This window comes from Lithobates pipiens, unplaced genomic scaffold (genome assembly GCF_037356315.1).
Source record: "Lithobates pipiens isolate NorthernLeopardFrog02 unplaced genomic scaffold, aLitPip1_a1.2 Scaffold_23, whole genome shotgun sequence".
Lineage (NCBI taxonomy): Eukaryota > Metazoa > Chordata > Amphibia > Anura > Ranidae > Lithobates > Lithobates pipiens.
The window spans coordinates 96,388,454-96,414,540 of NW_027507785.1; the positions used below are offsets into that span (position 1 = coordinate 96,388,454).

A 26,087-nucleotide genomic window follows, 5' to 3' on the forward strand; every position below is an offset into this window, starting at 1 on the left:
AGTTTGTGGAAACTGCTTTGGCCTGATCTGTGTGAGACAATTCAGCCCAGGACATAGACACCAGGATGTACTTGATTGTGTCAACTGTGGGCATGCCTCCCAGTTCAAGTAGTAGATAAAGACCCTGAATGATGCCAAAGGCAGCTCATACACAGAGAGAATTTCTTTCCTGCAACCACTGGTTGCAGGAAAGGAATTTGCTTGAATCCCTCATCAACACCAACAGTGTTGACAGGGGAATCCCTTCCAGTGGGGAAAGCGGTCCCTGCTGGGAGAAGACAGTGGTTTTTGTTAGCGGCTATTCCAGCTGCTAGCAACAATTGTATGTAAAATCCGGCAGGCTGGTTGCACCCAAGTTGTTTGATCAGCCTGCTGATACATAGTTCGAATCTTGGTTAGTTCGCACTGAACCGTACGAAATTTGAACGGTCTATGGCCGGCCTAAACAAAAATGGAATTGACCCTCTGGGGAGCATGGAAGGCATTTGGGGGGGGGGGGGTACTGAGATCTTTTTGAATCGTAATAAATACCTTCATGTGTTATGTTTACAATTCATTTACATGTATAAACTGAACAAAAATCTATATCTGACGTTGGGTCTGCTGGAGGCCTTAATTTGGTAAAGGCTACATGTTTTGTCCAGAAAAGTGCAGAAATCTGAAATTCCTATAATCACAAAAATCTCGTAGGTACATATTTTTTTTTTTTTTTAGTATGGAACACCTCAGCATACAATATACTCAAAAGGGGATCTATGTTCACAGCATACATTTGCATTTTTAAACATCAGCATTGTAATAGCAATACAAACATTAGTTATTTTTCAAGCCACAAGCTTACTTAAAGAAAAAAATCTTTCATGTTGTAAGTGCTGCCTCTCTTATGGCCATCTCTTTCCACAAAGTCCTGGATTCCCTGCATGCTTTTAAGCTTCCCTTCTGCTGTTTACTTTCAATTTCTGACTACATATCCCATGGTACTTTACTGTCCGCCAACAGTGATTTCTGTACTAACAACGCCTCCTCTCAGCACCTCTGTAGCTCATAAGGTAGGCTCTGTGAAATGTGTGACACAGCAGTGACTACTCACAGGACATCGTAAATGCATGTCACAGAATTCAAGGAAATGTGTAGGAACCTTCACAAATTTACAAAATTCATGATCAATCAGATTAATAAGAGTAGCCTAAAAATAATTGAAATCTAATTAGATAATATATTGATTTTACATTTTGACCATAGATGCACTTTAAAGCTGTACTCTAGGGAAAGAAGGAATGCTCCCTAGAAGTGGTTCTGCCACCCCATTGCAAGCGTTAAATGCTCATTTAGGTTTAGGGCCCCAAAAAGCTATTTGCCCCATCTTCCTCTCCTGCAGCCTCCTTCCAGGCTGTAAGACCAGTCCCTCTGCTCACCTATGCTCCAGCAGTCACAAATCACCTGACATAAAGTCCAATGTAGAGCTCATAGCCCTGTATTGGACATGAGGACAATGAGGGATAGTCTACTGTCACAGCGTAGGAAAGTAGAGGAAGGCGCCAGATGCGATTGGGCTTTGTGGCCCCCTAGATCTGAACTAGCGTTTAACCCTTGCAGTCTGGGGGTAGCCCCACTGCAAGGGAGCATTTCTCCTCCCCCCTGAGATGGGCTTTAGATGCTTTCACTTTTATTGTGTGATGGCAAACCCCTGATATTATCCAGCTGTGTTATCGGTTAACATTTTCTTGCTGCAAAGCTTCTCTTAAATATATAGATTGGGGTGGTCAACTGGCATAAGTGGATTGTTCTTTAAGCGTTTTGACCATGCAAATTTGAAGAATCCTAATATTTCTTCATCTGCTACCATCCTGGCTGTTATGTTAGCGTATCTTCTGGCCACTAAACTTGTCTACCCATTTTACATCAACAGATTAGGCTGTAAGTTCCTTCTTGGGGCTGTGTGATCTCGCCAGCCTGGGATTTAAGTGCTGCTGCACTGAATGGCTCACAGAAAATTTTAGCTGATCCTAACTGCAGCTTAAGGGTGCTTTAAAGGCTCAGTGAAGTTGCTAATAAAAAGTTTGCAACTGCTGCCAAAATGCAAGTTGAAGCCTGTGTTCAAGACCTAAAAGAACACGCTGAAATGGAAGTATTCTTTGCTAATTTAATATGCAGGATGGAAGAAATTTGCAGAGCCTGTTAGTCAGAGAACTCTGGGGAATAAAACTGATTACCATACACATTAAATTACCTTACCAATAGCGTGTTTCTCTATTTAGCATTTAAATAATTGTATAATGATAAATATATGGCAAGCTCTGCGATTGATACAGATATATGGTGCCTTATAATTATTATTTATTTATTTTTTTCCATCCTCTGTTTTGCGGTAAATTGTGTTGAAGTGTTGGGGAAGGAGTGACACGTAACATGCAATATTACACGTTTTTATTACATTATTAACATTTAGTCATGAGCTCTCCATGGTGCCATCTGTGATTGAACATTCTCTGGTCTCTCTATTTGGTGTTAAGCATCACTGATCTGTTTTACCAAAACGGACTTTCAGATGAAACCAATTACTGCCTTTTTTCTTTTCTTCAGACTGCAGAAGTCGCTCTTGCCAACTTAAAGAGCAAATATGAGAACGAAAAAGCTATGGTGACCGAAACCATGATGAAACTCCGCAACGAGTTAAAGGCCCTCAAGGAAGACGCTGCTACATTCTCCTCTCTCCGAGCCATGTTTGCCACAAGGTATATATATATATATTTTTTTTTTTTCAAATTCCAAGTTAAAGGTCCCTGCAATAGTAACACATTTATACTTGCCTCTATGCCACGTGCCATCCTTCAACCCTGCATCACTGCAAGGTTATTTGGTAAAGGTTTTTAAAACTGTTGTGCATCTCCCTACACCCAGTGCGTTAAAATGCCAGTACACTGGTAGTCTGTTAAAGGGGGAATATTCAATAGTGTCTGGTGGCACTGGTCTGTTTTTGTTATTTTTATTTTTTTCCCCCTGGCACAGCATGACTATTTCCCTGCCCCTTAGGCACAAGTTTTTTGCAGTTGACCGTTTCATTTATCATTTTTAGGTAAATCGGGTAAAGTGCACTTTATAAATTCATATTGTTAAACAGGATAGTTGTTCAATGTGAAACTATTGCATGTTTGGCAGAACTATTGAATCCTTTCATGTGGGGTCAGCAGCTTGAAAATCTTGACAAGGTTGTAAAGCCCCAGAGAGAACAATTCACAATATGTGTTAAGTCATGCTCCGATTTCAACTATATCCAACAAAAGGCAGGAGCAGGAATATTTCTTGTCTCTGCTGACATTCAGGATTATTCCTAAATGACCTCTTACAGCTAGCATTGTTTCGTTTTCCCTTTGATGTTAACACCTATAGAAAGCAATAAAACACACAGGTGAATGCGCAGTGTAAGAATATGCAACACGATGATGCATTATTCATTGTTACCCAGCTCAAAGGTTTCATGCAGTAAACAGATTAGTAGCATATATTTAAAAAAAAATGCTCTGAGAAGATCTCCAGGCAGTCTTCCACATCTTTTATGTGTAATGTTTTGTTTTTTACATTAGTATCCCAAAATCTGACCAAGTAAAAAGTATATGTTCAGCTAGTTGAAATGGCTGACATTTTACGGGTCAAATCGAGCCAATTCAGTTTGGAATCGGTTTCCCCAATCCACTTACAAGACAAGTTCTCCTTTGGGAACATGTTGCACGTTTTTAGGGGGGACTGTGTAACATGTTCCGAGTGCCGCCCGATCCCCGCACTCCCTGTGACAGCAGTATGGGGAAAAGTTGCCCGTAGTAGTGGTCACTTTTTTAAGTCAGTGAGGCTCTGCCCACGTGGCCGCTTCATCCTTGGCTGTTGTCAGCTTGCAGTTCTCAATAAACTATCACGGTGCTGTGGAGCGCCGTGGTAGTTCATTGAGCCTTCCTGTCAGTGTATCTGCTTGCCTGTACGCGATGTAGGGAGACACAGAAGATCTGTAGGAGACCTGCATGGCTAATTGCTGGTGCAATGCTTTACAGGCTCCCAAAAAAATGAAAAATGCACAATATTTACCTGCAAAAATGTGCATTTATTTTTAAAGTGAACTTCTCCTTTTCATTTGTTAGAGGATTCACATCATTATGTGTGGTAGCTTGTATTGCATGAAGGGAGACTGTTCGTTATCAATTGGTTTTGCCACTACTGCATAGTGCAATGAAATGGCAATCACGGCTAATAAATCGCACAGCAGTACACTGCGGTACACACGTTGCAGTAAAAAATGGTAAAAGACAAGTTTTACCATCTATTACCACAATGCAAAACCTGAATGGGCCTTTAATGTTTATGGGGATTATTTTATATACTAAACATTTGCAGTGGTGTTGCTATGGGGTTGCAGCCCGCACCCAGGTAACACCCGCCAGGCTCAGACTAGCACCGGCACCGCATTGAGTGGTGTGCCGCGGATCCCTCCTTCCCTTCCGAAATCTCCTCGACTGCATGCAATGTGCTTGCAGAGTGGGGGGAGGAGGGAGTGAGGCAGAGACAGAGGTAACCAGAGTCCAACTGTCCCACACAGCTGCACTCACTGCCGCTTCCTCCTTGGCTCTGACGTGTACACAGGCTGGGAGGAAGAGGGACACCATCCATGCCACCTGCCCTGAGGTATGTAACAGGAGTACTGCAGAGTTGGGGCATGGTGATTGGGAGGGGCGAGGGGGGGCATTGGCAGGTAACTACACTGCCAGAAGTGATTTTGGGGGGGGGGGGGGGGTTAGAGGATAGGTGCTAGGGGTTGCTTTGTTGTGGGTTAGGACTAGTACTAGAAGTAGAAGGTGGGGGGCAAATTTGAAGTTTGACCCCACAGCACAATTCCGCTCCCCTCCCAAAGCACCCCCTAGCACATATCCTCTAACCCCCCCTCACATTAAAGATCCAACCCCTGATCCCATCCTGGCTCCATCTACCCTCCTGATCCCATCCTGGCTCCATACTCCCAGCCCCCCCCCAACCCGATCATGTCCTGACTCCACCCCCTCATCCCATCCCGGCTCCATCTACCACCCCGATCCCATCCCAACTCTATCCACCCCCAATCCCATCCTGGCTCCATCCATTGTGGTAGGTTAAGGGGGGAGAGCCACACCGACGCACTAGCCTGCTAAGTGGGGGGGGGGTGTGACTCCATGTTTTACCATATTTCATAGTACTTAATCAAATCATACGATCTAAAACTGTCTGTGTTTATCCACCAGTCATATTCTTCAGTTCAGGAAGCCTATTTTGTTGCGTTACTTTTACCAATGAATACATCTGGTTAAAGATAGTCTTTGGGGATGGAATTACGGGAGCTAAAATTACTAAACCCAGCCCACCAATGAAGTTTCAATAACCTAAAACATGCACATCCAGCTACTGATAAGAAACCTGTCACGACGGAACATGGACGGTGCCTTCTTTCTCCTGAATTTGAGCCAACAAGATGAGGGATGCAGATGACTTTGTCAGCAGTGGCATGTCTCAGATTTCTCCCAAGACAAGATTACTTCTATTTATTCCAAGTTGTTGACTAATTACTGCACCATCTTTGATAATGCATGCTGCATCCCCTATGTTTTTGTCCTTACAGGTTCCCATTTAACCATTTAAGGGCCGAGCCTCTTTTTGAGATGTGGTGTTTACAAGTTAAAAACCATTTTTTTTTGCTAGAAAATTACTTGGAACCCCCAAACATTATACATTTTTTTTCTAACACCCTAGAGAATAAAATGGTGGTCGTTAAAATATTTTCATCGTATTTACACTGCGGTCTTACAAGTGCACTTCTTTTGGAAAAAAATACACATTTTTGAATTAAAAAATAAGAAAACGGTAAAGTTAGTCCAATTTTTTTTTATATTGCGAAAGATAATGTTATGCCGGGTAAATTGATACCTAACATGTGACGCTTCAAAATTGCGCCCGCTCGTGGAATGGCGACAAGCTTTTAACCTTAAAAATCTCCATAGGCGATGTTTAATTTAATTCTACAGGTTCCATGTTTTAAGTTACAGAGGAGGTTTAGGGCTAGAATTATTGCTCTGGCTCTACCAATCGCAGCGATACCTCACGTGTGGTTTGAACATCGTTTTCATATGTGGGCGCTACTCACGTGCGGTTGTTCGGAAGTGGTTAAAGAGAACTTTCCTGCCAGGTTGACCTCCTGAAAATGCTAAGCACCTGGCTTTCTGCAGAATTAGTGTTTTGTGAGTCACAGGCTTGGCTCATGCATACAACCAGTGAAATTTGTATGCTTGCTTTAGAACAAACCTATTGAGGCCATTAAAAGAGCATGACGGTCCAGCATTAATATTTTGAGAAGAACTCTGCAATGGCAGCTTATACTTCTCTTGGCACAGGTTTCTTGTGCTGTGATGCTTGTCTGTATAGTCCAACACTGGTTTCCTGCAGTGGAAAGACCACATACAGCTGATTTACATGCGATTCTCAGATGATGGTCGTGTGCTATGGTTTAGGAAGGCAGTGGGGGGGACGTCTGTTCCTGCCAGCTACATGCTTTCCTGCTGAACAGCATTAATTAAACCAAAAGCATCATTAAAGTGTGTTTAAGCTTTGTGCCCATCTGTGCTGATCATTCCAGTGCAGAATATTAATCAGCTATAGCTAAGCAGTAGTTGCTGTGTATACAGAAGAATTGACACTGTGACTGTACGGGCAGAATCTTGATTTAAAAAAACCTTTCCAAACCTTTGGAGTCCTTCTAATCCATTTACAAAGTTTAAATCCTGGGAGAATAAAAAGGAAAATCGTAATAGTTTCTGTGATCAACAGTCGGCAAAACTGCCTACTTTGTCTAAGCAGCGAGTATGTACGAGTTAATGTCCCTCAGTCAGTTCTTGTTCCAGAGCCTACCATACGTGCAGCCACACGTGTCTTCCACCCACAGAGTGTAAATGATTCCCCAGTTCTGTATCTTGACATAAATACAGCAATTAGTCTGTGCTCTTTCCGTACCACAGAGACTGCAGAGTACCTGAGGCAGCTCGGGCACAGTGGGAACTATTAATCCATGAAGCTGGCTCCCTGGGGATGGCGTATTGTAATTACACTTTAGGAAAGCTGGAAGATTTGGTATAAATAGAATAGGGGTCCTCAGGGACCCTGAATGTCAGATTCAGGTCACCCACAACTACTGATGGAAAAATGATTTCCACAGCCCAAACTGGAATAATTACTCTTATGTGTCAAGCATGATGGCACGTGCTAATACTACATGTCATGGTAATGTTGCATGTAGGATTCACAGAAGAGGAAATGAGCCTTCAAAGCTAGAAATCTGTGTGCTGCCCACACCAACCCTTTAACATTTTATCATCTATATTTAAAGAGGTTCTAAAGCTAAAAAATGTTTTGCTTTTAACCACTTGACCACTGGCCACTTAAACCCCCTTCCTAACCAGACCAATTTTCAGCTTTCAGTGCTCTCGCGTTTTGAATGACAATTGCTCAGTCAGGCAACATGCTGCCCATATGAATTTTTGTACTTTTTTTTTCACACATAGAGCTTTCTTTTGGTGGTATTTGATCACCAATGAGTTTTTTTATTTTTTGCGCTATAAATAATGTCCGAAAAATTTGTAAAAAAAAACAAAAAACATTTTTCTTTGCTTCGGTTATAAAATTTAGCAAATTAGTAATTTTTCTTCATACATTTTGGCCAAAATTTATACTGCCACATATCTTTGGTAAAAATAACCCAAATCACTGTGTATTTCTTTGGTCTGTGTGGAAGTTAAGAGTCTACAAGCTATGGTGCCAATCACTAAAAACTGATCTCACCCGATGTACTGACGGCCCATCTTCTTGAGACACTAACAAGCCAGGAACGTACAAATACCCTCCAAAATGATCCCTTTTTGGAAAGTAGACAATCCAGGGTATTTAGTAAGATGAATTGTGAGTGTTTTGAAGTCATATTTTTTTTTCCCACAATTCTTTGCAACAAAGGTTTTTTTTTTTTTCACAGAATTGTCATATTAACAGTTTTTCTCACACAGCATATGTATATCACAAATTATACTCGTCCCTAGTATGGCGATATCACATGTGTGAGACTTTTACACAGCCTGGCCGCATACAGAGGCCCAACATGCATGGAGCAATGTCAGATGTTCTATGGACATTAATTACACATCTAATTTCTTGACTACCTCGTACCATTTTGAAGGCCCTGCAGTACCATGACAATGGAAACGTCCACAAAATGACCCCATTTTGGAAAGTTAACACCCCAATATATATTCTATAAGGCATAATGAGTCTTTTGAACATGTGACTTTTTTCCACAAGTTTTTGGAAAACGTGGAAAGAAAATGAAAACGCATTATTATTATTTTTTTTCCTTTTTTTATTTTTTTTTAAAGAAAATTATCCATTTAAAAGATATTTCTAACACTTGGCATATACATAGCAAAAATAACACCCCAAAATATATTCTGCTATTCCTCCTGAGTATGGCGATACCACAAGAATTGTATAAAAATTACTAAAGCGCTGATGTGAATGATTATATCCAATTGTGAACCAAAAATATTAAGATGAACAAATGACTTCTATTATTGTGTTATGTGCTGATATCATAAAAAAATAAATATATAAAAAATTAGTAAAGCGCTACCATCAACCTTAATATAGCACAGCGATCCAATAAATAATGTGATCCAATAAAGGATGTGATCGTTCAAAAAAAAATTAAATAAACTAATAATATATTTGTGTCCAGTAAACCACACTAGATATAAATTGACTTTTTTTCCCCACTATCTCCAGAAATCTACAAGAATTTTGGAAGAACAGCAAATACCACTAATTTGTAAGGCCCCTTTCACACTGAGGCGCTTTGCAGGCTAAAAGTGCTAAGAATAGCACCTGCAAAGTGCACTGAAAGAGCCGCTCAGTGCACTCCAATGTGAAATCCCTGAGGGCTTTCACACTGGAGCTGTGCGCTTGCAGGACGGTCAAAAAAGTCCTGCGAGCAGCATCTTTGGAGCGCTATAGGAGTTGTGTATTTACCGATCCTAAAGCGCCCTTTCCCATTGAAAACAATGGGGCAGGGCTCCAAACCCGCCTGCAAAGCGCCACTGCAGCGCCGCTTTACCGCCAGCATGCTAAGCGCCCCAGTGTGAAAGTAGCCTTCGATAAAACACAGAAGGACAACGATACCCAAATGATCAGGTGTGTAGTCTCTGATGTCCACATGTGACTCCTCCAGTAACCCCAGTGCTGTGTGAGCAGGAACAACCAAGTGAGGAGATTGTCTCTGAATATATACAACTGACCTTCTTAAATGCGATCTTATTGCAGGGCATGTGTGAGTTTATTTGCACAATGAGGTATGTCCTTTTTTTGTTTGAGCAATATCTATCTATGAAGGATTGAAAGCAATGAAGGTTTGAAAGCAATCCACCACATGTGAACATAATCAGAGACTACACACCTGATAATTTGGGTATTGTTGTCCTTTTGTGTCCGGTGCGATGCAGGAACCCACAGTGGATTCGCAGGGTTCTCTCATCGCACAAGTGTGAATCGGCACTTTGTGTTTTATCTTACAAATGAGTGTTATTTGACTTTTTTCCCAGTATCTCCAGAAATCTACAAGCATTTTGGAAGAACGGCAATTTACATCTAGTGTGGTTTACTGGACACATATATATGATTACTTTATTTTTATTTTTTTTGTAGGATCACATCCTTTATTGGATCACATTATTTATTGGATCACTGATACCACATGTGTGAGACTTTTCCACAGCCTGGCCACATACAGAGACCCAACATGCAAGGAGCACCATCAGGGTCATACATTTCAAATAGAATTTGACTACCTATTACGCTTTTATGAGACACTGATGGGCACTGTAGTGGCAAGGATGCGGCATGAGTGAGAACTGATGTGGCATTGGTTTGTGGCAAGGATGAGCACTGCAGGGGCAAGGATCAGCCAGGGATGGATGGAGCATGGGTGAGCTGGGGATGGATGAAGTATAGATGGGTACATGAGGCATGTATGAGCACATATCAATAATGGATGGGCACAGATCAGCACTGTGGGCACTTCAGAGACAGCCCACAGTGCTGCTGCACCTGACTCCCTCCTCTTCTTGCACACTGTACCGATTGGTGTGAGGGGAGGAACTGCACCGGACAAGCTCCGGTTTTTTGAGAAGTGATTGCTCCGCCATTAGACGGAGTGATCACGTGGTAAAGGGCCGCTGTCATTGGTCCTTTATCCCGTTCCGTGATGCGCCGGGTCTGGGGGACGGGCATGGACATTGCCGGGTGCGCGCCCTTTTGTGGGGACGTCCATGGACGCCCTCCCAGAATAAGCCGACCGCGCTGTAGCCTTCTTTCGGCTATGGTCCGATGGGCATGTGGTTAAAGCAGGGGTCTCGAATCTTTCGAAACAAAGGGCCATATTAATGTGTTCCAGGCATTAGGGGGACAGAACTGTGATCAGAGGGATTAGAAAATGCTTAGGCATCAGTGCCCCATCATTGGTTTTAATGGGAGAATTAGTGCCCCATTGTTTATCAAAAAATAATAGTGCCCAACTGATGGTGTCAGCAGGGGGAATGGTGCTCCATCATTGTCCGTTGGTGAAATGGTGCACCAAAGGCCAAGTAAAGGCTAGAAAAGGGCCACACTTGCCTCACACCTGTATTGATCCAGCGCGGTGCCTGGCTGCACTCTTCTCCCTCTCGCCCTCTTCACACAGGTCCTAACAGGCAGCAGTGGGAGCTACTGGCTCCCGCTGTTGGTCAAATTCAGTAAGGAGGGGGAGGGGCAAAGTATGTTAATATATAAACACACACGCAGCCTGGCTCGGGAGCAAGTGGATTGCTATGGGGCACTCTGAGAAAAGGATAAGCCTAGAGTGCCAGTGGGGGCACCCCAGAAGAGGAGGTTTGGGCAGTTTTGTGCATTATCAATTCACAGAACAGGTAAGTATAACATGTTTGTTATTTTAGAAAAAAGCCTCTAGGACAGTGATGGCGAACCTTGGCATCCCAGATGTTTCTGAACTACATTTCCCATGATGCTCAACTACACTGCAGAATGCATGAGCATCATGGGAAATGTAGTTCCAAAACATCTGGAGTGCCAAGGTTCGCCATCACTGCTCTAGGACTACTTTAAAGCAATGGTGAACTAAACAAAAAAAAACTAAACAAAAAAAAAAACTGTCCCCCCCCTGCTCACATCTGCCCAATTGGTGTACCCCCCTGCTCTTCTGTTCCTCTGCTAAACCCCCTTCTAATCTACCCCAACACTGAACCCCCCTGCTCATCTGGCCCAACACGGAAACCAACCCCTCCCCCCCGCGCGCTTATCTGTCCTACCACTGTAACCACCTTCTCATCTGTGGGTGTGATTTTCATTGCACTGAATACTGACTGTGACTTAAAGGGACATAGTGCCGGGGCTCAGTAGTAAGTGACGCAAAGGTTCAGGAATAAGTGATGCAAAGTTCAGGGGGCAGGTGTAAGTGATGCAGAGTTCAGAGGTTGGTAGTAGAAGATGATGCAGAGCTGAGGGGTCAGTAGTGACACACACAATTTTATATATACTGTATATGTGTATGTATGTATGTGTATATATATAATATAATATGTCAACAGTAATGCCACACTCACCTGATTGCGGTTTTCTCAATCACAGTGAAATCCCTTCTTTCTGAGATTGGTAGTGGCAACCAAGCAAGTCATCTTCCTCCAGATCGTGGGCAGGGCAAGCAGGACTGTGATTGTCTTTAGCAGTGGCCAATGACAGTTCTCCCACTCCTCCTGGAAATGGGGGCCACCCCCCTAGCAGAACTGCACCCAATCTCTTCCCCATCACAAGAGCTGACGATCGCAGCTACAGCAAAGTTAGAGAACCAAACCTTTTCTGCCCTGTACAATGTGTGGGGGTGCAGTGCCTCACTCACTCTCAGTGCAGGTGCTGCATCTGGAATTCTAAGATTGTAATGCACTAGTGCAGCAGAAGCTGTCTCGCTGACACTTTCCTGCTCTGCTGGTGGGGAGGCAGTCAAGTGCCAGCAAAAGAGGCTTCGGGTGCCATGTACATGATCTGACCCTTCTGGGTCTGGGGCGTGCTGCCATCAACCAGCCCAGTGACTGGTACCGCAGACTCGATGTCCACCAGCACCCGCTGATTTCACAGGCAAAATGTAAATCTGCTTATGTAAACAAGGCAAATTGCCGTTCTGTCAGAAGGGAAGGTATTGATTCTGTGTTCCTGCAAAGTCAAAGCACCTCCCACTCAGTAAGCACAAGCTAGGCACATGGTTAACCCTTTCCCAACCAGTGTCATTATTACAGTGCATATTTTTTTTTTTTAGCACTGATCACTGTATTGGTGTTACTGATCCCCAAAAATTGTCCAATTTTGTCCGCTGCAATAGCGCTGATCGCTGCCATTATCATACTGGTAAAAAAAAAAAAATCCCATAGTTTGTAGACGCTATAACTTTTGTGCAATATACGCTTATTTATATTACTAAAATATGTAGCAGAATACATATTGGCCTAAGCTAATAAAGAAATTATAAATTTTTATTATTAGATATGTTTTATAGCAGAAAGTGAAAAATATTGTCTTTTTTTTTTTTTGTTTATAGCGCAAAAAATAAAAACTGCAGAGGTGATCAAATACCACCAAATGAAAGCTCTATTTGTGGGGAAAAAATGGACAAAAATGTTATTTGGGTACAGTGTCGCACGACCGCGCACTTGTCAGTTAAAGTAACGCAGTGCCGTACCGCAAAAAATGGCCTGGTCATGAAGGGGGGTAAATCTCCCGAAGGTCAATTGGTTAACATTCAAAGGCAAGTGTTGGAAGTATAGTCATAAGATAAGTTCTTTCTGTGCTTTTCTTAACCACTTTCGGACCACCGCACACCAATATACGTCCTAACTTTGACGAGGGATATCTGTTATGGCAGCAGCTAGCTAGCTTCAGCAGGCGGTCTGGATTCTGATAATCAGATAAGCGGATTCGCCACTAGATCACTTTTATCGGTGGCGGGAGAGCCCCCCCAACTGCCACTCTCTAGTGCCCTCAACAACTTACTGGAGCCGTCTGTAGCGGTGGAGGCGATCGGATCCTCCTCCTTCCTGGGTATGGAGACAAGTGAGGGGAAGATGGCCCCCACCCATCTCCATATCATTGCAGGGCGGAAGCAACGTCAAAACTTAGCACTTAAAGGACCATTATTTATTTATTTATTTATTTTTTATTGCATTTTTGTGTTAATATGAGATCAGAGGTCTTTTTGACCCCAGAACTCCTATTTAAGAGGTCCTGTCATGCTTTTTTCTATTGCAATGGATGTTTTGCATTCCTTGTATTGGGAATAAAAGTGACACAATTTTATTTTTTTAAAGAAAATTGTAAAAATAAAAAGGTAAAAATTAAATAAGAGAATTATTATTTTTTTTTTAAATGCACCCCCGTCCCGCCGAGCTCACGTGCAGAAGTGAATGCATACGTGAGTAGCGCCCCCATATGAAAATGGTGTTCAAACCACACATGTGAGATATCGCCACGATTGGAACAGTGAGAGCAATGATTCTACCCCTAGACCTCCTCAAAAACTCAAAATGCAACCTATAGAATTTTTTAAATGTCGCCTATGGAGATTTGTAAGGGTAAAAGTTTGTCGCCATTCCACAAGCGCAATTTTGAAGTGTGACTTGTTACGCAGAGTAAATTGATACCAAACATTATCTTTCACAATATAAAAAAAATTGGGCTACCTTTACTGTTGTCTTTTTTATATTTCTATTCAAAAAAGTGAATTTTTTCCAAAAAAAAGTGTAATTGTAAGACCGATGCACAAATACGGTATGACAGAAAATATTGCAACAACCGCCATTTTCTTCTCTAGGGTGTTAGAAAAAATTTTTTACAATGTTTGGGGGTTCTAAGTAATTTTATAGAAAAAAAAATGTTTTTAACTTGTAAACAACAAATCTCAGAAAGAGGCTCGGTCCTTAAGTGTCTTGTGTTTTTTCACCTTAATGCATCCTATGAATTAAGGTGAAATAACTTCTGACACTGAGCAGCCCCCCGGTTTACTCACCCGAGCCCGTTCGTTCCCTCTGGGGAGACATGCTGTACTTCTCTGCCGGGAGCCCGCAGCTCTTGGATTGGATAGATTGATAGCAGCGCAGCCATTGGCTCCCGCTGCCGTCAATCAAATCCAGTGACGCGGGGGGAGCTAAGTCCGGCATTCTGTGTCTATGCACACAAATGCTGGACTCAGGAGTGTGCCCACAAGGTAACCCCCAGGGAGAGCGCTTCTACCAGGGAGTTTACTAATGCGAGGAGGAGCTGCGAGCACAGCTGGGGGGCCCCAGAAGACAAGGTTCGCGGGCCACACTGTGCAAAACAAACTGCACAGTGGAGGTAAGTATGATATGTATGATGTTTAAAAAAAAAAAGATGGATTATAACCACTTTTAAAGTACAGCTATTAGACCAGTGATTCTCAACCAGGATTCTGTGGAACCCTAGGGTTCCTCCAGAGGTTGCTAGGGGTTCCTTCAGCATTGGGCAATTTCAGCCTCTGAGAGAAGTTCCCACTGACACCATTGATCTTTTTAGCTATCTGTAAGGAGGTAATTCTTCCCAATGACCACAAATGTAAGGACCATTCTTCCCACTGACCATCACACTATTGTATCATGAGTTGTAGATTTCTAATTTTTAGCAGGGGTTCCCCAAGACCGGAAAACGATTTGAAGGGTTCCTCTGTGTTGAAAAGGTTGAGAAAGGCTGTATTAGACATTAGAAGGATGGATGGAGGAGATCCCATTCCTCAGCTGAGAAGGCATAGAAGCACCACAGACCGCTTTATTATCAAATTTACAAAGATTCTAAAGGATCTGCTATAGAAACAAAACAAGTAAGGGGAAGAAAGGGCCTGGAAAGAAAAATGAGAAAAGTGGTGTATCTTTTCCATGGAGTTCCCGGTCTATTCATCTCTCGGCTCCTGGAATAGATTGTATCCAGGTTCCCAGACCTTCTCAAAGGTCCACATCTGATCACTAATGGTGACCAACAATTTTTCATTAATCATCAACCAAGAGAGTTTAGCTTTATAGCATTGGAATGGACGAAGATTTACAATAAATCTGAATGATGATTCTGGCTGTTAAATATATGAAAGCAATCCCCTTCCTAGTGTGACTGGGTGCCTCATTGGTCATTGGGTTCAAACCACTCACCTTTTCTTTGTTCCTCCACCGAGGTGCCAGCAGTGAAGGAAATATCTGGTATTTTCACATTCACAGACACAAAAGCTGAAATCTAAGCTCAGTGACACATTGGGGTTGATTTACTAAAACAGGAGAGTGCATAATCTGGTGCAGCTCTACATACAAAACAATGAACTTCCAGGTTTTCTTTGTCGAAGCTTAATTGAACAAGCTCAAGTTAGAAGCTGATTGGCTACCATGCACAACTGCGCCAGATTTTGTACTCTCCAGTTTAATAAATGAACCCCATTGTATCTTCTATGGAAATTAAAATATTTCTGTAATGCTGTGTACATTATTATGCAGTATTTAACTGTAAATTGCTTTCATATTTATGCGGTAGAGAAGTGTAGAAAAGGGCAACCAAACTAATAAGAGACATGGAGGAGCTCAGCTATGAGAAAAGGTTAGAGGAACTGAATTTGTTCCCTCTTGAGAAGATAGTGAGCTTGGTGGTGTTCACTTTAGAGTTATCGCAGAGGACAAGGGGGTACGTTTTTAAGTCTAGAGGGAAAAAATATTTTTTTTCCAAATACAGAAAGGTTTCTTCACAGTAAGAGCTGTGGAATAGACTCCCTCCAGTGGTGGCTCTGGCCAGCTCAGTAGATTGCTTTAAAAAAGACCTAGATTATTTCCTAAATGTACATATTATAACTGGGTACTAACATTTTTATAGGTAAAGTTAATCTAGGGAAAATGTGATTGCATCTTGGGGGGATCGGGAAGGTATTTTTTCCCCTGCTGTAGCAAATTAGAGCAGGCTTTGCTGGGGTTTTTCGCATTCCTCTGGATCAACTGTGGGTGAAGGGTTGTGTATATGGAATTGTATTTTGTTTTTATTTTTTTTTGGTTGAACTAGATGTACTTGTGTCTTTTTCAACCTATGTAGCTGTAACACCAGTCCATGCTGATCATAGAACCCAAGGTATTCAGGAGAGCTCCTAAGCCATGATAATGATTGGTCTCCAACCCACCCCCTAGTAGGCTGTAGCTAGAATAATCGATTGCTGAAATTATTCTAACCTGACTGTCGCCATCAATTGGCACATTTGAATTTTCAGGAACATAATGGAAGCAGAGAGTCCAAAGCTGGTTTGTATGTGTAGCTCTACCCACTTAAAACCTATATTTACAGTATTTGAGTGTATATGTATAGAGCGGTGGTCTCCAAACTGTGGCCCTTTGCTTGTCTTTATCTGGCCCTTGGGATACTTTTCCTCTAGATGATACCATTGATGGGGCACCATTTTTCCTGCTGACACCATTGATGGGGCACCATTCCTTCCCCTCATATCAACAGTGAGACACTATTCCTCCCATTAAAAACAATGATGGGGCATTGTTTACTTTCGCGGACACTGGAACATTTTCTACTTCCACTGTCCATAGTCTGACCCCCCTAAAGGACAGTAAACTTGCCCCTGTGTTTAGAAAGTTAGGAGACCCCTGGTATAGAGGGAGAGGTAGAGGCAGACAACATACATGGACTTAAAGCGGTAGTAAACCCGCAATTTTTTTTTTAAACCTGCAAAGCAAAATGCATAATGAGCTAGTATGCACCGCATACTAGCTCATTATGAAATACTTACCTTAGAACGAGGCCCCGACATCTGGCCCGATCCACGCCGAGGGAGCCGACATGCTCCCTCGGCGTCTCTTCCGGGTATCGCGGCTCCGGCGCTGTGAGTGGCCGGAGCCGCGATATCGTCACTCCCGCGCATGCGCGCGGGAGATTTCAGTCCGGCCGCACGAGCGCTGCTGGATTTTCACGGAGAGAACCCCCTTGTGCGCATGCGCCGCTGCAGTCAGCGGCGCATACCGAGGGGAATATCTCCTAAACCGTACAGGTTTAGGAGATATTATTTTTACCTACAGGTAAGCCTTATTATAGGCTTTCCTGTAGGTAAAAGTTAAAAAATCGACCATACTACCACTTTAAAGCGGGGTTCCACCACCGGGTTTTTTTTTTTTTTTTCTGGGGGGAAATGCAAAGGAGTACGATTTATAATTGTTCCACTTACTTTTTCCAATTTCAAGCTCTCATGCTGCCGTTTTTTTGGATTCAGAAGACTTTATAAAATCTTCTCATGACGTTTTCCATCTTGCCTGTGGGCATGTGAAGCCCACAGACATTCTCTCATGCAGCCGGTTTACCTGGGTTGATTACCTTGGTTTTAGGGGGTTGTCTTGCCCTGATATCATGTCTGTTCTGCAGTATAATGCATCATTTTATTGTTTTGATTTGCAGATGCGATGAGTACGTCACACAACTTGATGAAATGCAGAGGCAACTGGCAGCGGCAGAAGACGAAAAGAAGACTTTGAACTCACTGCTTCGTATGGCCATCCAGCAGAAGCTGGCATTGACGCAGCGCTTGGAGCACCTGGAGCTTGACCACGAGCAGACCAAGCGCGTGCGCACTAAATCTACGTCCAAAAATAAAACCAGTAACCCCAGTGTAAGTCACGTCCGTTCTTGCGCGGACAAGTCTGAGGGGTCTGTCCTTAACAACCAAGTGTTTTGCAGTGAAAAGTATAAGATCTGTTGTGACTAGGAGGCATGACTTTTGTATTTTCCCCTGCTTGGATAGTCCGCATGAAGTCGCTACAGTACTGCAGCCACTTAACTCGTGTTGGTTCGTTGTTGACCTGTGTATGCAAATGGCATTATTAAGCTGAGCTTGATTATAACTAACACTTGTATGGGGCTCTTGCAGCAAGTTAACATGGGAAGGAGTCGGCAACACTTCCGAGGTTAACCTGTGAGGCATGTGTTTGCTTTGTGGGAACATATACCAAACTGAAGCCATAATCACTGCTCCGGAGCGAGCAAACGCCTGTATAGCCACCTAAAATCTAAAAAACTGAAATTGGAAACTTGGAATCTGGGTAAACATTGAATTATGATGGATTCATGACACAGGTGGTCTTTAAATTAACAAATGGAGTTCAGTTTTAGGATCTAAAAGCACCGGGACTAGTGTATAAATGTCTGAAAGAAGACCCGCCACAGATGCCCTTTCAGATACAAGAAAAGGGCTAGCGGCAGCGATTTCATTCAGCCAATTATATGCACTAGGCCCACTGTATGTGCAAACAGTTTTCTGTAGTATAAAGAGTACCAGTGATTTACAGCTTCAGGGAAGTGTCAGTTCTCAGATCTCTGGCTTTACCAGGTCTGTAGCGGCCGGTAGCCTGTTGTATCGCATGTGTCGATCTTTGTATCTTGCATAGCACAAGTAATAGGCCTCTGCTTAAGGTGATAGCAATGTTCATGTATATTTAGAATTCCAGAATAGCTGTTAAGTATAAAGGCCTTGTAAAGGATTTTGGGAAATTTGATATGAAATAGGAGGTATTTCAGTTTTTTTTCATCAGCTTGCAATCGCTTTACATTCAGCTTCGTTCTCTCACAAGCAGATAGTATTGGCCAAATTACAAGCTATGCTATTCAACTTTCATAACCCTGTCACATAGACTGAATAGGATTCAGGTTTAAGCAGTTCAAAATGGAAACAGCCAATCAGAGTTTACAGTTTTACTGATCTGAAATCTGCTTGATATGGGGTTAGTGCCCATTGGATGCCATCATGGCTCCCTGCACCGTCTTAGAATTAAGCCTGTCCGTATCCAGTTTACTTTGAAAATATTCATAACACAAGTATTAAGAAACTGTCAGTATCCAAATATTAACCTGGGCTTCAGAAATACTTGATTCTACTCCTGGAATTGGAGAAGAGACCAAAAAAAGCTGAATATTTCTGTAGAAATGGACACATCGGCGGTATCAACGGCATCTGGAAGTGTCCAACCCTTTTCTACATAGCAAGCTAATATTAAGCATTCATGGCAAAGTTTAAAAGCCAGTTAATTCTGCATATTACTATTAATATTATTATATTCTATATTATCATAGAATACAGTTGAGTTTGTTTTAATAAACAGGCTTTACATATGCAAGCAAGCACAGTGTAACAGGGCTCTACAGTAGAGAAATGCTGCCCCCTAGGGGTCATCGCATAAATTGACATTTGTGATGTGCTAATTGGAACTGTACATTTGTCAAACGTCAGTTCTATTAAAGCAAAAAAAAGTATTTTGTTTTAGAAATTGTGCCAGTACAAAAGGAAGGCTAATATTAGCTGATGGGAGGTATTAAAGGCACAATAGGGTGTTAAAAAAAATTAAAGTGCCTGCTTTAAATACTATTGTATAGCCCTGTTCATCCTGTAATTTTCATAGTCATTTTGTACATGTATAGCTTCCCAGGGCAGGTCATGTAAAAATGGCTTCTGCTCCTCCTCTTTGTGTCTATAACACTCCCAGCCTAGTCTTTCTGTCTGCCTGCTGTTTTCTATATCCAGTGACCTTGGCAATGCTTCATCTCCTATCACTGCTATTCCTTATAGATAATCAGCACCCTGCTTCCTGTGTCCAGGACCTCTGCCACTAAGTAGTCAGGACAAGCCCTCATTGTTACTGGAAGGTAATCGTGAGCTCGCTGCCTGCTTTCTGAGTGGAAGGAGTGCATGCTAACAGGATTGCAGTTTTGCCCACTAACAGTGTGTTAGACATCACCCGGCTTCTGAAACGAGTGTGGGCAAGTCACAGAGCACTTTGCAAACATTACATTTTTTTTTAACCATTCAATGCAGCAAAGCTGAATCTGCACATTTATGTTTTCGCCAACTAGTGCACAAAAGGAAAACTCAATTTTGGGGGTGAAAAAATCAGTAACATTTAATTTGCACAATAGGGCTTAAAAACACATTTCTGAGAGTTTTCATTTTCACATAGTTTTTTTTTTTTTTTTTTTTTAAATAGTAACACTTTAGGGTTTTGTTTTGTTTTTTTCTTTTTTTAAATATGATGCAAACAGAATATTCAGCACAAGCAGATCTGCTAATTTTCAGTTTTCTTTGGTGATGGTTAAGAACAATGCAGATTCTAGGTCCTAATAGTTTTAATACGTTTTCCTTGTAATGTGATGGCTACGGTACTTCAGAGCGAGAGATAATATCAAGTACCATATTTACAAGGAAATAAATCAGTGTCTTGATTTTTTTTTTTATATATTTACTTTTCTAGTTTTTCTTTAAATAGAAACAAACTGGTAGTTTAGAATTTTTACCTAAGCAAAACCGTGGAAAGTCCTGAATTTTTTTTTTTCCCCTTTAACTGTAAAGGTTTTGTTTCTGTATTTTTAAGGGCAAATCTCATTGTAATGAGCCTTATTTAACCAGTAGACATACTAATATTGATCTAATTATTCCAGCACTGTGAAAATCCTCTTAACGATTACGGATTTCTTGAATTTTTACTATAGAAATGTGTGTGTGTTTTTTTTTTTTTTAAATTGTTAACTATTTAATGAATAACTTGGATAAGGCATCCTTTCTATCCTGTTCTCCCTGCGTGGATTAAAGCTTTTACACTTGTAAAGCTTCGCTGCCTGTTGCAGTTAATTTCTTCGGTGGGCAACTTATGCCCATGCTGGCAATCACCCTGCATGACCACAGCATGGAGATCTATAGCTTCCATTTTACGACGCTTACAGTTTAGCTTAAAATGCCATAGCAGATGACTTTCTAAATGAATTAAAAAAAAAGTCTGCTACCTACAGGTACCCATTTGAGCTCATGGCTGAAAGCAAAACCTTTTCCTCTAAGCCTGACAACTAACAACCGCCCGGTCTTGGCTCTTTGCAGACTAACTCACTCCGCACAGCTCCTTTCATTAAGTCACCATTTATAATGTTACGTATCTAACATTTATTTTATGTTTTTCCAGTTGTAGATTAGATCCCTGGAGAAGAACGTGCGGACCGATGCATTGAAATGCATGTAATTCCAGTCCAACTTACCCTTGACAGTTAGAGCCAATGGCACAAAAAATAAAAAGACAAACTACTGCACTCTCCTTTTATAATAAGTTTTACAGTAAGCTGTCCTTTCCATTATTTAACTTTTTTTTTTCTTGGTATTCTCTCAGTAAATTAAAAGCTTTACCATGAAGTGCTGCTGGGGAAAAAAAAAAGCTCAAGTGCTGAACAAACACTACGATCCGCTCTCTCTGTGCTCGTATCAGTCACGTGGGATTTTTTTCCTTTTTCTTTTTAATTGTTCTTTTACATCAGATTATTAAACCTGTGCACTTTTTATACTTTAATAATTTGTTTCTTTATATTTTACATAGTTCTATAATGGAACATGTCGTAGTTCCATTTTTTTTTTTTTGGGTAGTATTAACACTTGTGCTTGTTGATTTCAGTATCGGCATGTTGCAGGTAATTTAACTTTTTATTTTTGGTGTTTTCTTTTGTTTTGTTTTTTGTTTAAACACTCCTTGTTAATATATATAAAAATTATATATGTTTCGTCTTATTAGCTTTTTCACTATTATAATTTTGTTTGTGTCATAATTACTGGTTTTAACTGCCATGCTCATTACAAAAAAAAAGAAATCCAGGGTCTGAAAATTCTGGGATTTTCATACTATATTATTATTCTTAGGAATAGCTTAATGTAACAAGGAAAAAACTTGACTTCTTTGGTTAAAACAGTAATAGGCACTTGAAAAGAAAAAAAGTTTAATAAGTAGTATTACCTAAAATGTCAGATTATCCTGGTTTTTAGGACATTCAAGAATTGCTGATGAACAGAATTTTATACAACTGTACCGATTTAAATTCCAAATTGGAATTGTTTGTTTTTTGCTTTCTCTATTATCGTGCCAAATTATGGTACACCTAGAAAGTTTAAATTCTCAACTCGATTACCAAGTGTTTGTAAGCCTTTGTTATGGATACCAGTAGTGCCTTTTATATTACAGAAGAGGGAATCTTAGACTAGCTTTGACAGGGCAAAGATTAAAAAAAAGGTTCTGAAATCTAATGAAAGCATACGGAGCAATAAGTGCAAATGAAACATTTAAAAATAAAACGCCATCTTGCATATTTTTAGGAAATTTAAGTACTATATAATTACGGGAAAATAAAAATTGTAAAAAATTCCGTTGGTCAGTGATTCTTTTTTTCAGCGCAGATCCTTGCTAATGCAGGGCTTAAGGAAAATAAAGATTGCAAACCAAAACTAATAGCTTTGATTTTTGTTTAATTATGATTAATGCAAGATGTATTACTTATACATTTGTGGTGGCTGTCCACCAAATGGTGGGATATGCGGACTCTTTTCTTTCCACAGTGGTGGATGCGGCCTTGATATTCTATGGCTGGCAAATGTGATGAACAACACATTGATCTTTGCTCTTTGCATGTCCTATGTAAGCTCTGTTGTTTGCAGGAAACAGAAACTGATCGCGCATCAACAAGCCCTGCCTGGAGGATAGGCAGCAGTTTGTTGAGGCCAAAGCAATTGTTTTAAATTGGTACTCACTACAAGAATGTCATTTTTGTAAGATGACGGCTATAGTAACGTGAAATTCTAATTGCATAATAAGAGGGGGAAAAAGAGATTTCTGTTTGCTGGAAAAACAGTATAAATTCTAGTTGTTGGGATTTTATATTCTCATCTTTTACAGTATTGATCCTTAAAAATATTGTTACGGCAAATTTCATCTGTAAGTGGGTATTTATTTGAACTGATTTCATAAAGTACTGTATTATTATTATTATGTTTATGTGCATTACTTTTTAGTGCAAAGTGTTCTTCAGTTACATGTTATATGCACGTACTCTTGCCAAGTAACCTTTACACAGATCAGACAGCAGAAGTGGTCGCCATCCACAAGATTGGTGCTTCTTATAACGGTTTGTCTAGTGAATGAAAAGTGTTAAAGATATTAATACAAGGCTGTGTGTAGCAAGTTGCCTGTGTAAGGGTAGTCACATGTATCAATAAAGGTGATAAAGGAACTTGTCTGCTGTTTTTTTTTTTATTTACAACTTTATTGGTAATCTTGAAGAGCCCTGTGAACAAAAATGTTCTTGACAGGGGTTGACTTTGACTCATGTATAACATACACACACACATACATATAGGTATAGTATTAAGCCACATAAATTTATTATTTTACCATTACTTTCCTTTCCTCCTCCCCTGCGTATTAGTCAATATGTCTTATCTTTAGATAGTAGATACAAAAATGATTCATCATTTTTTCAAACAAATAACATTTTTCGTCATGGTAAAATCCTCTGTTCCCTCGCTTGGATGGTGGAAGCCTCAAAAGTTTTGTGACCACTTGTAGGTCCTAAGGACCCCGGCTTTATGTAAAAAAAACATCTCTTTTCTCCCCCTCTCTCCTCTTTCCCCCTCCTGGGAGATTTGGTGGATATGAATAGTGGGGTGGAGACAGTCCGGGTTTGCCTTCAATGAATTTGGATACTTACATGAGAGTCTCTGGTTTACACATTCGTATCTCACGGAAAGGGTAAAAATAGAGATGTCTGTATAATTGCCCATTGAATGATACTGTTTTTAATACTAATTGTCCACTTATTATGTTGGTAGAAATAAAGAAACCCCTTGAGGAAGACTGCTACCAGTTCCAAGTCGAAATGCATTGGGGTATTTCCTCACACTAAGTGGCCTTTCTATGATACGTAAAAACAAAAATGTGGGAACTTAAAAGTAGATTTTCGAATGGAGATATGTACTATCTATGAACAATTGTTGAATCACACAATACTGTATAGAGATTTACAAATCTGTATTGCTACACCAGAGCTCAGATTTTTTATTTAATTCACTGTGATATACCCATCACTTAGTGTTTAATAATAATAAAACATTTTGAAACTTTTTATCAATGTCTCATTTGCTGCTAAAAAATCCCATGGGGAGTGTGTCTATATCTTTTTCCTAATACAGCTTCGGGGTGTGCAGCTTTTCTAAACCCAGCAAACATGTTCTAAATTTGTTTTCTGACAGGGGTTGACTTTGAAAACTGGAGCAAAGACAACAGGAACAACTGTGGTGCAACTTCTAATGCCAACCATCCAAGAATACCTGGAGCTGATGGAGCAAACAAAGCCTTGCCTCACTGCAGCCACTCATGTTGGTTGTATTATTTTACTGGTGCAATCTGTTTGTTTATTTGTTTTGGCCTGATTTGCACTTCTAATTATCCCTAACGTTGCATGGATGGCCAGAATGAGCACTGATGGTAATCAATGGGTAGATCTAACATATCACTTGCTGAAGAAATGTGTGTTTGGTTGATCCACTGTGGGAGGATGGTGAATGTAGGTTCATGTAATCCAGAGAGAGTTGCACTGAGCAAATCAGGATATTCAGTGAACAAAAGTAGCTAATGGAGGCGTGAGGGCATGCTCAGTGATCCACATACTAGAAGTTGAGACCGGGTTCAAACATATGTACATTGCGAATTTCAAGTCTGCTTTTCACTGTGAATTTCCAAAGTAGCTGTTCAGCTGCGATTTAGATACAGTTCTGATGCGAATTTTAGGAGCAAGCAGCTGCTAGCATCCTTAACAATAACTGATCACTCAAACAAAAGAATTGCCGGCACTAAAATGTGGGGGGGGAATTGTGGGGGGGCCCCCTTTCAGTCCATACTAGGCCCTTTGGATCTGGTATGGATTCCCCCTCCCCCAAAAGAACCTACTAGTGTTCCCACTGGAAAATGTCAGGACAGGTTTTGAAAAGGAAGGGATGGGCCCTATTTAAATTAGGGGGTGTGCAAGTTTAGTCAGGCCTGGGGCATCACAAAATTTAAATACACCACTGGGTGCATGGAGACTTGTCAATCAATGAGTTTCGAAGAAGTGTTGTCCACCTTTGTCTGTAACTCAGCTTCAAGAAACCATCATAAGGATTTTCACCAAGGAGGCACTTTGGATATTGTGGATTACTCTTCCACTCTGAAAGGTAACTAATCATTCCATCATTTACTATTTCTCTTTCTGTGAACACCATTGCTCATTCATGTTGAGAGCAGTTGTTTCATTTGTTTAGAACAGTGCTTCTCAACTTGGGAGTTGGATGATGATTTGCCAGGGGTCACCAAATCCTGAGCTGTTCCTGAAGCCCACGCTGCTCTCCCAGACTTTGTGGCTGCCCAGCTGGGCTGTTCCTGGAGCCTGCAGCCACCCATTCAGTTTACGGCATGCCTGGGGGGACAAAGACTAGAGGTCAGCTGACTGGTGAGGAATGTGAAGTGGTAGGGGCTGGAGGAGACCCTATCTCCTGATTTTGACATAGGTGTCACTGTTACGAGACACCACAAAGACGCAGGAACACTACTTGTGATTATAGTTGCCATTAAAAGTCCCCACTACAGTTCTCATATCAGCAGATGACCTTGATGAAGAGCACCTAATTTGGCTGATCAGAACTCCCCCCAGCATTATCAGCACTGCCACTTATCCCAACTACCCGCCAGCACTGCCATCCATCCCATTCCCCCCACCAAGGAGTAAGAAGGAAAAAATAGAGAATACATGGAGGGTAGAGGGAAAAAGAGGGGGAGGAACAAAGAAAAAGGGACAGGAAGAATAAGAACAAGAAAGATGGCTAGAGAGGGATCGGGAAAAACAAGAAATTAGGCTAGAGAAAGAAAGGAGAACAAAGGGCGGTACATCCTAAAATGTAGCATAAGGTGTTTCAATACTGTACGAGTGGAAGGGACTCAGGGAGCGCTAAATGTCCATTTGGGGCGCAAACTACTTGTCCTGTCTTGGGTGCTGACAACCCACATTATGAAAATGGGCTACAGTGACAGATCTTTCAAGACAGGCAGAGAGAAAAAACAGCGAGGATAGGTGGTGGAACTGGT

The 26,087-nt window shown here is 41.2% G+C and overlaps 1 protein-coding gene across 5 annotated transcripts in view; it reads left to right on the top strand.

The window, feature by feature from the left end:
• The window catches only part of BICD2 (BICD cargo adaptor 2), a 138,667-nt gene extending 115,465 nt beyond the window's left edge, over positions 1 to 23,202 (top strand). The window contains exons 6-9 of one of the 5 annotated variants that reach the window (XM_077452083.1): positions 2,584 to 2,735; positions 17,578 to 17,788; positions 19,739 to 19,815; positions 21,120 to 23,202. In XM_077452083.1, the coding sequence (XP_077308209.1) occupies positions 2,584 to 2,735; positions 17,578 to 17,788; positions 19,739 to 19,786 (411 nt within the window). In that variant the 3' untranslated portion in view covers positions 19,787 to 19,815; positions 21,120 to 23,202. Of the gene's footprint in view, positions 1 to 2,583; positions 2,736 to 12,688; positions 12,930 to 17,577 lie in introns of those variants that run through there. The other 4 variants (XR_013262315.1, XM_077452085.1, XM_077452084.1 and 1 more) reach the window with 4 other exon arrangements.
• Positions 23,203 to 26,087: the final 2,885 nt, after the last annotated feature.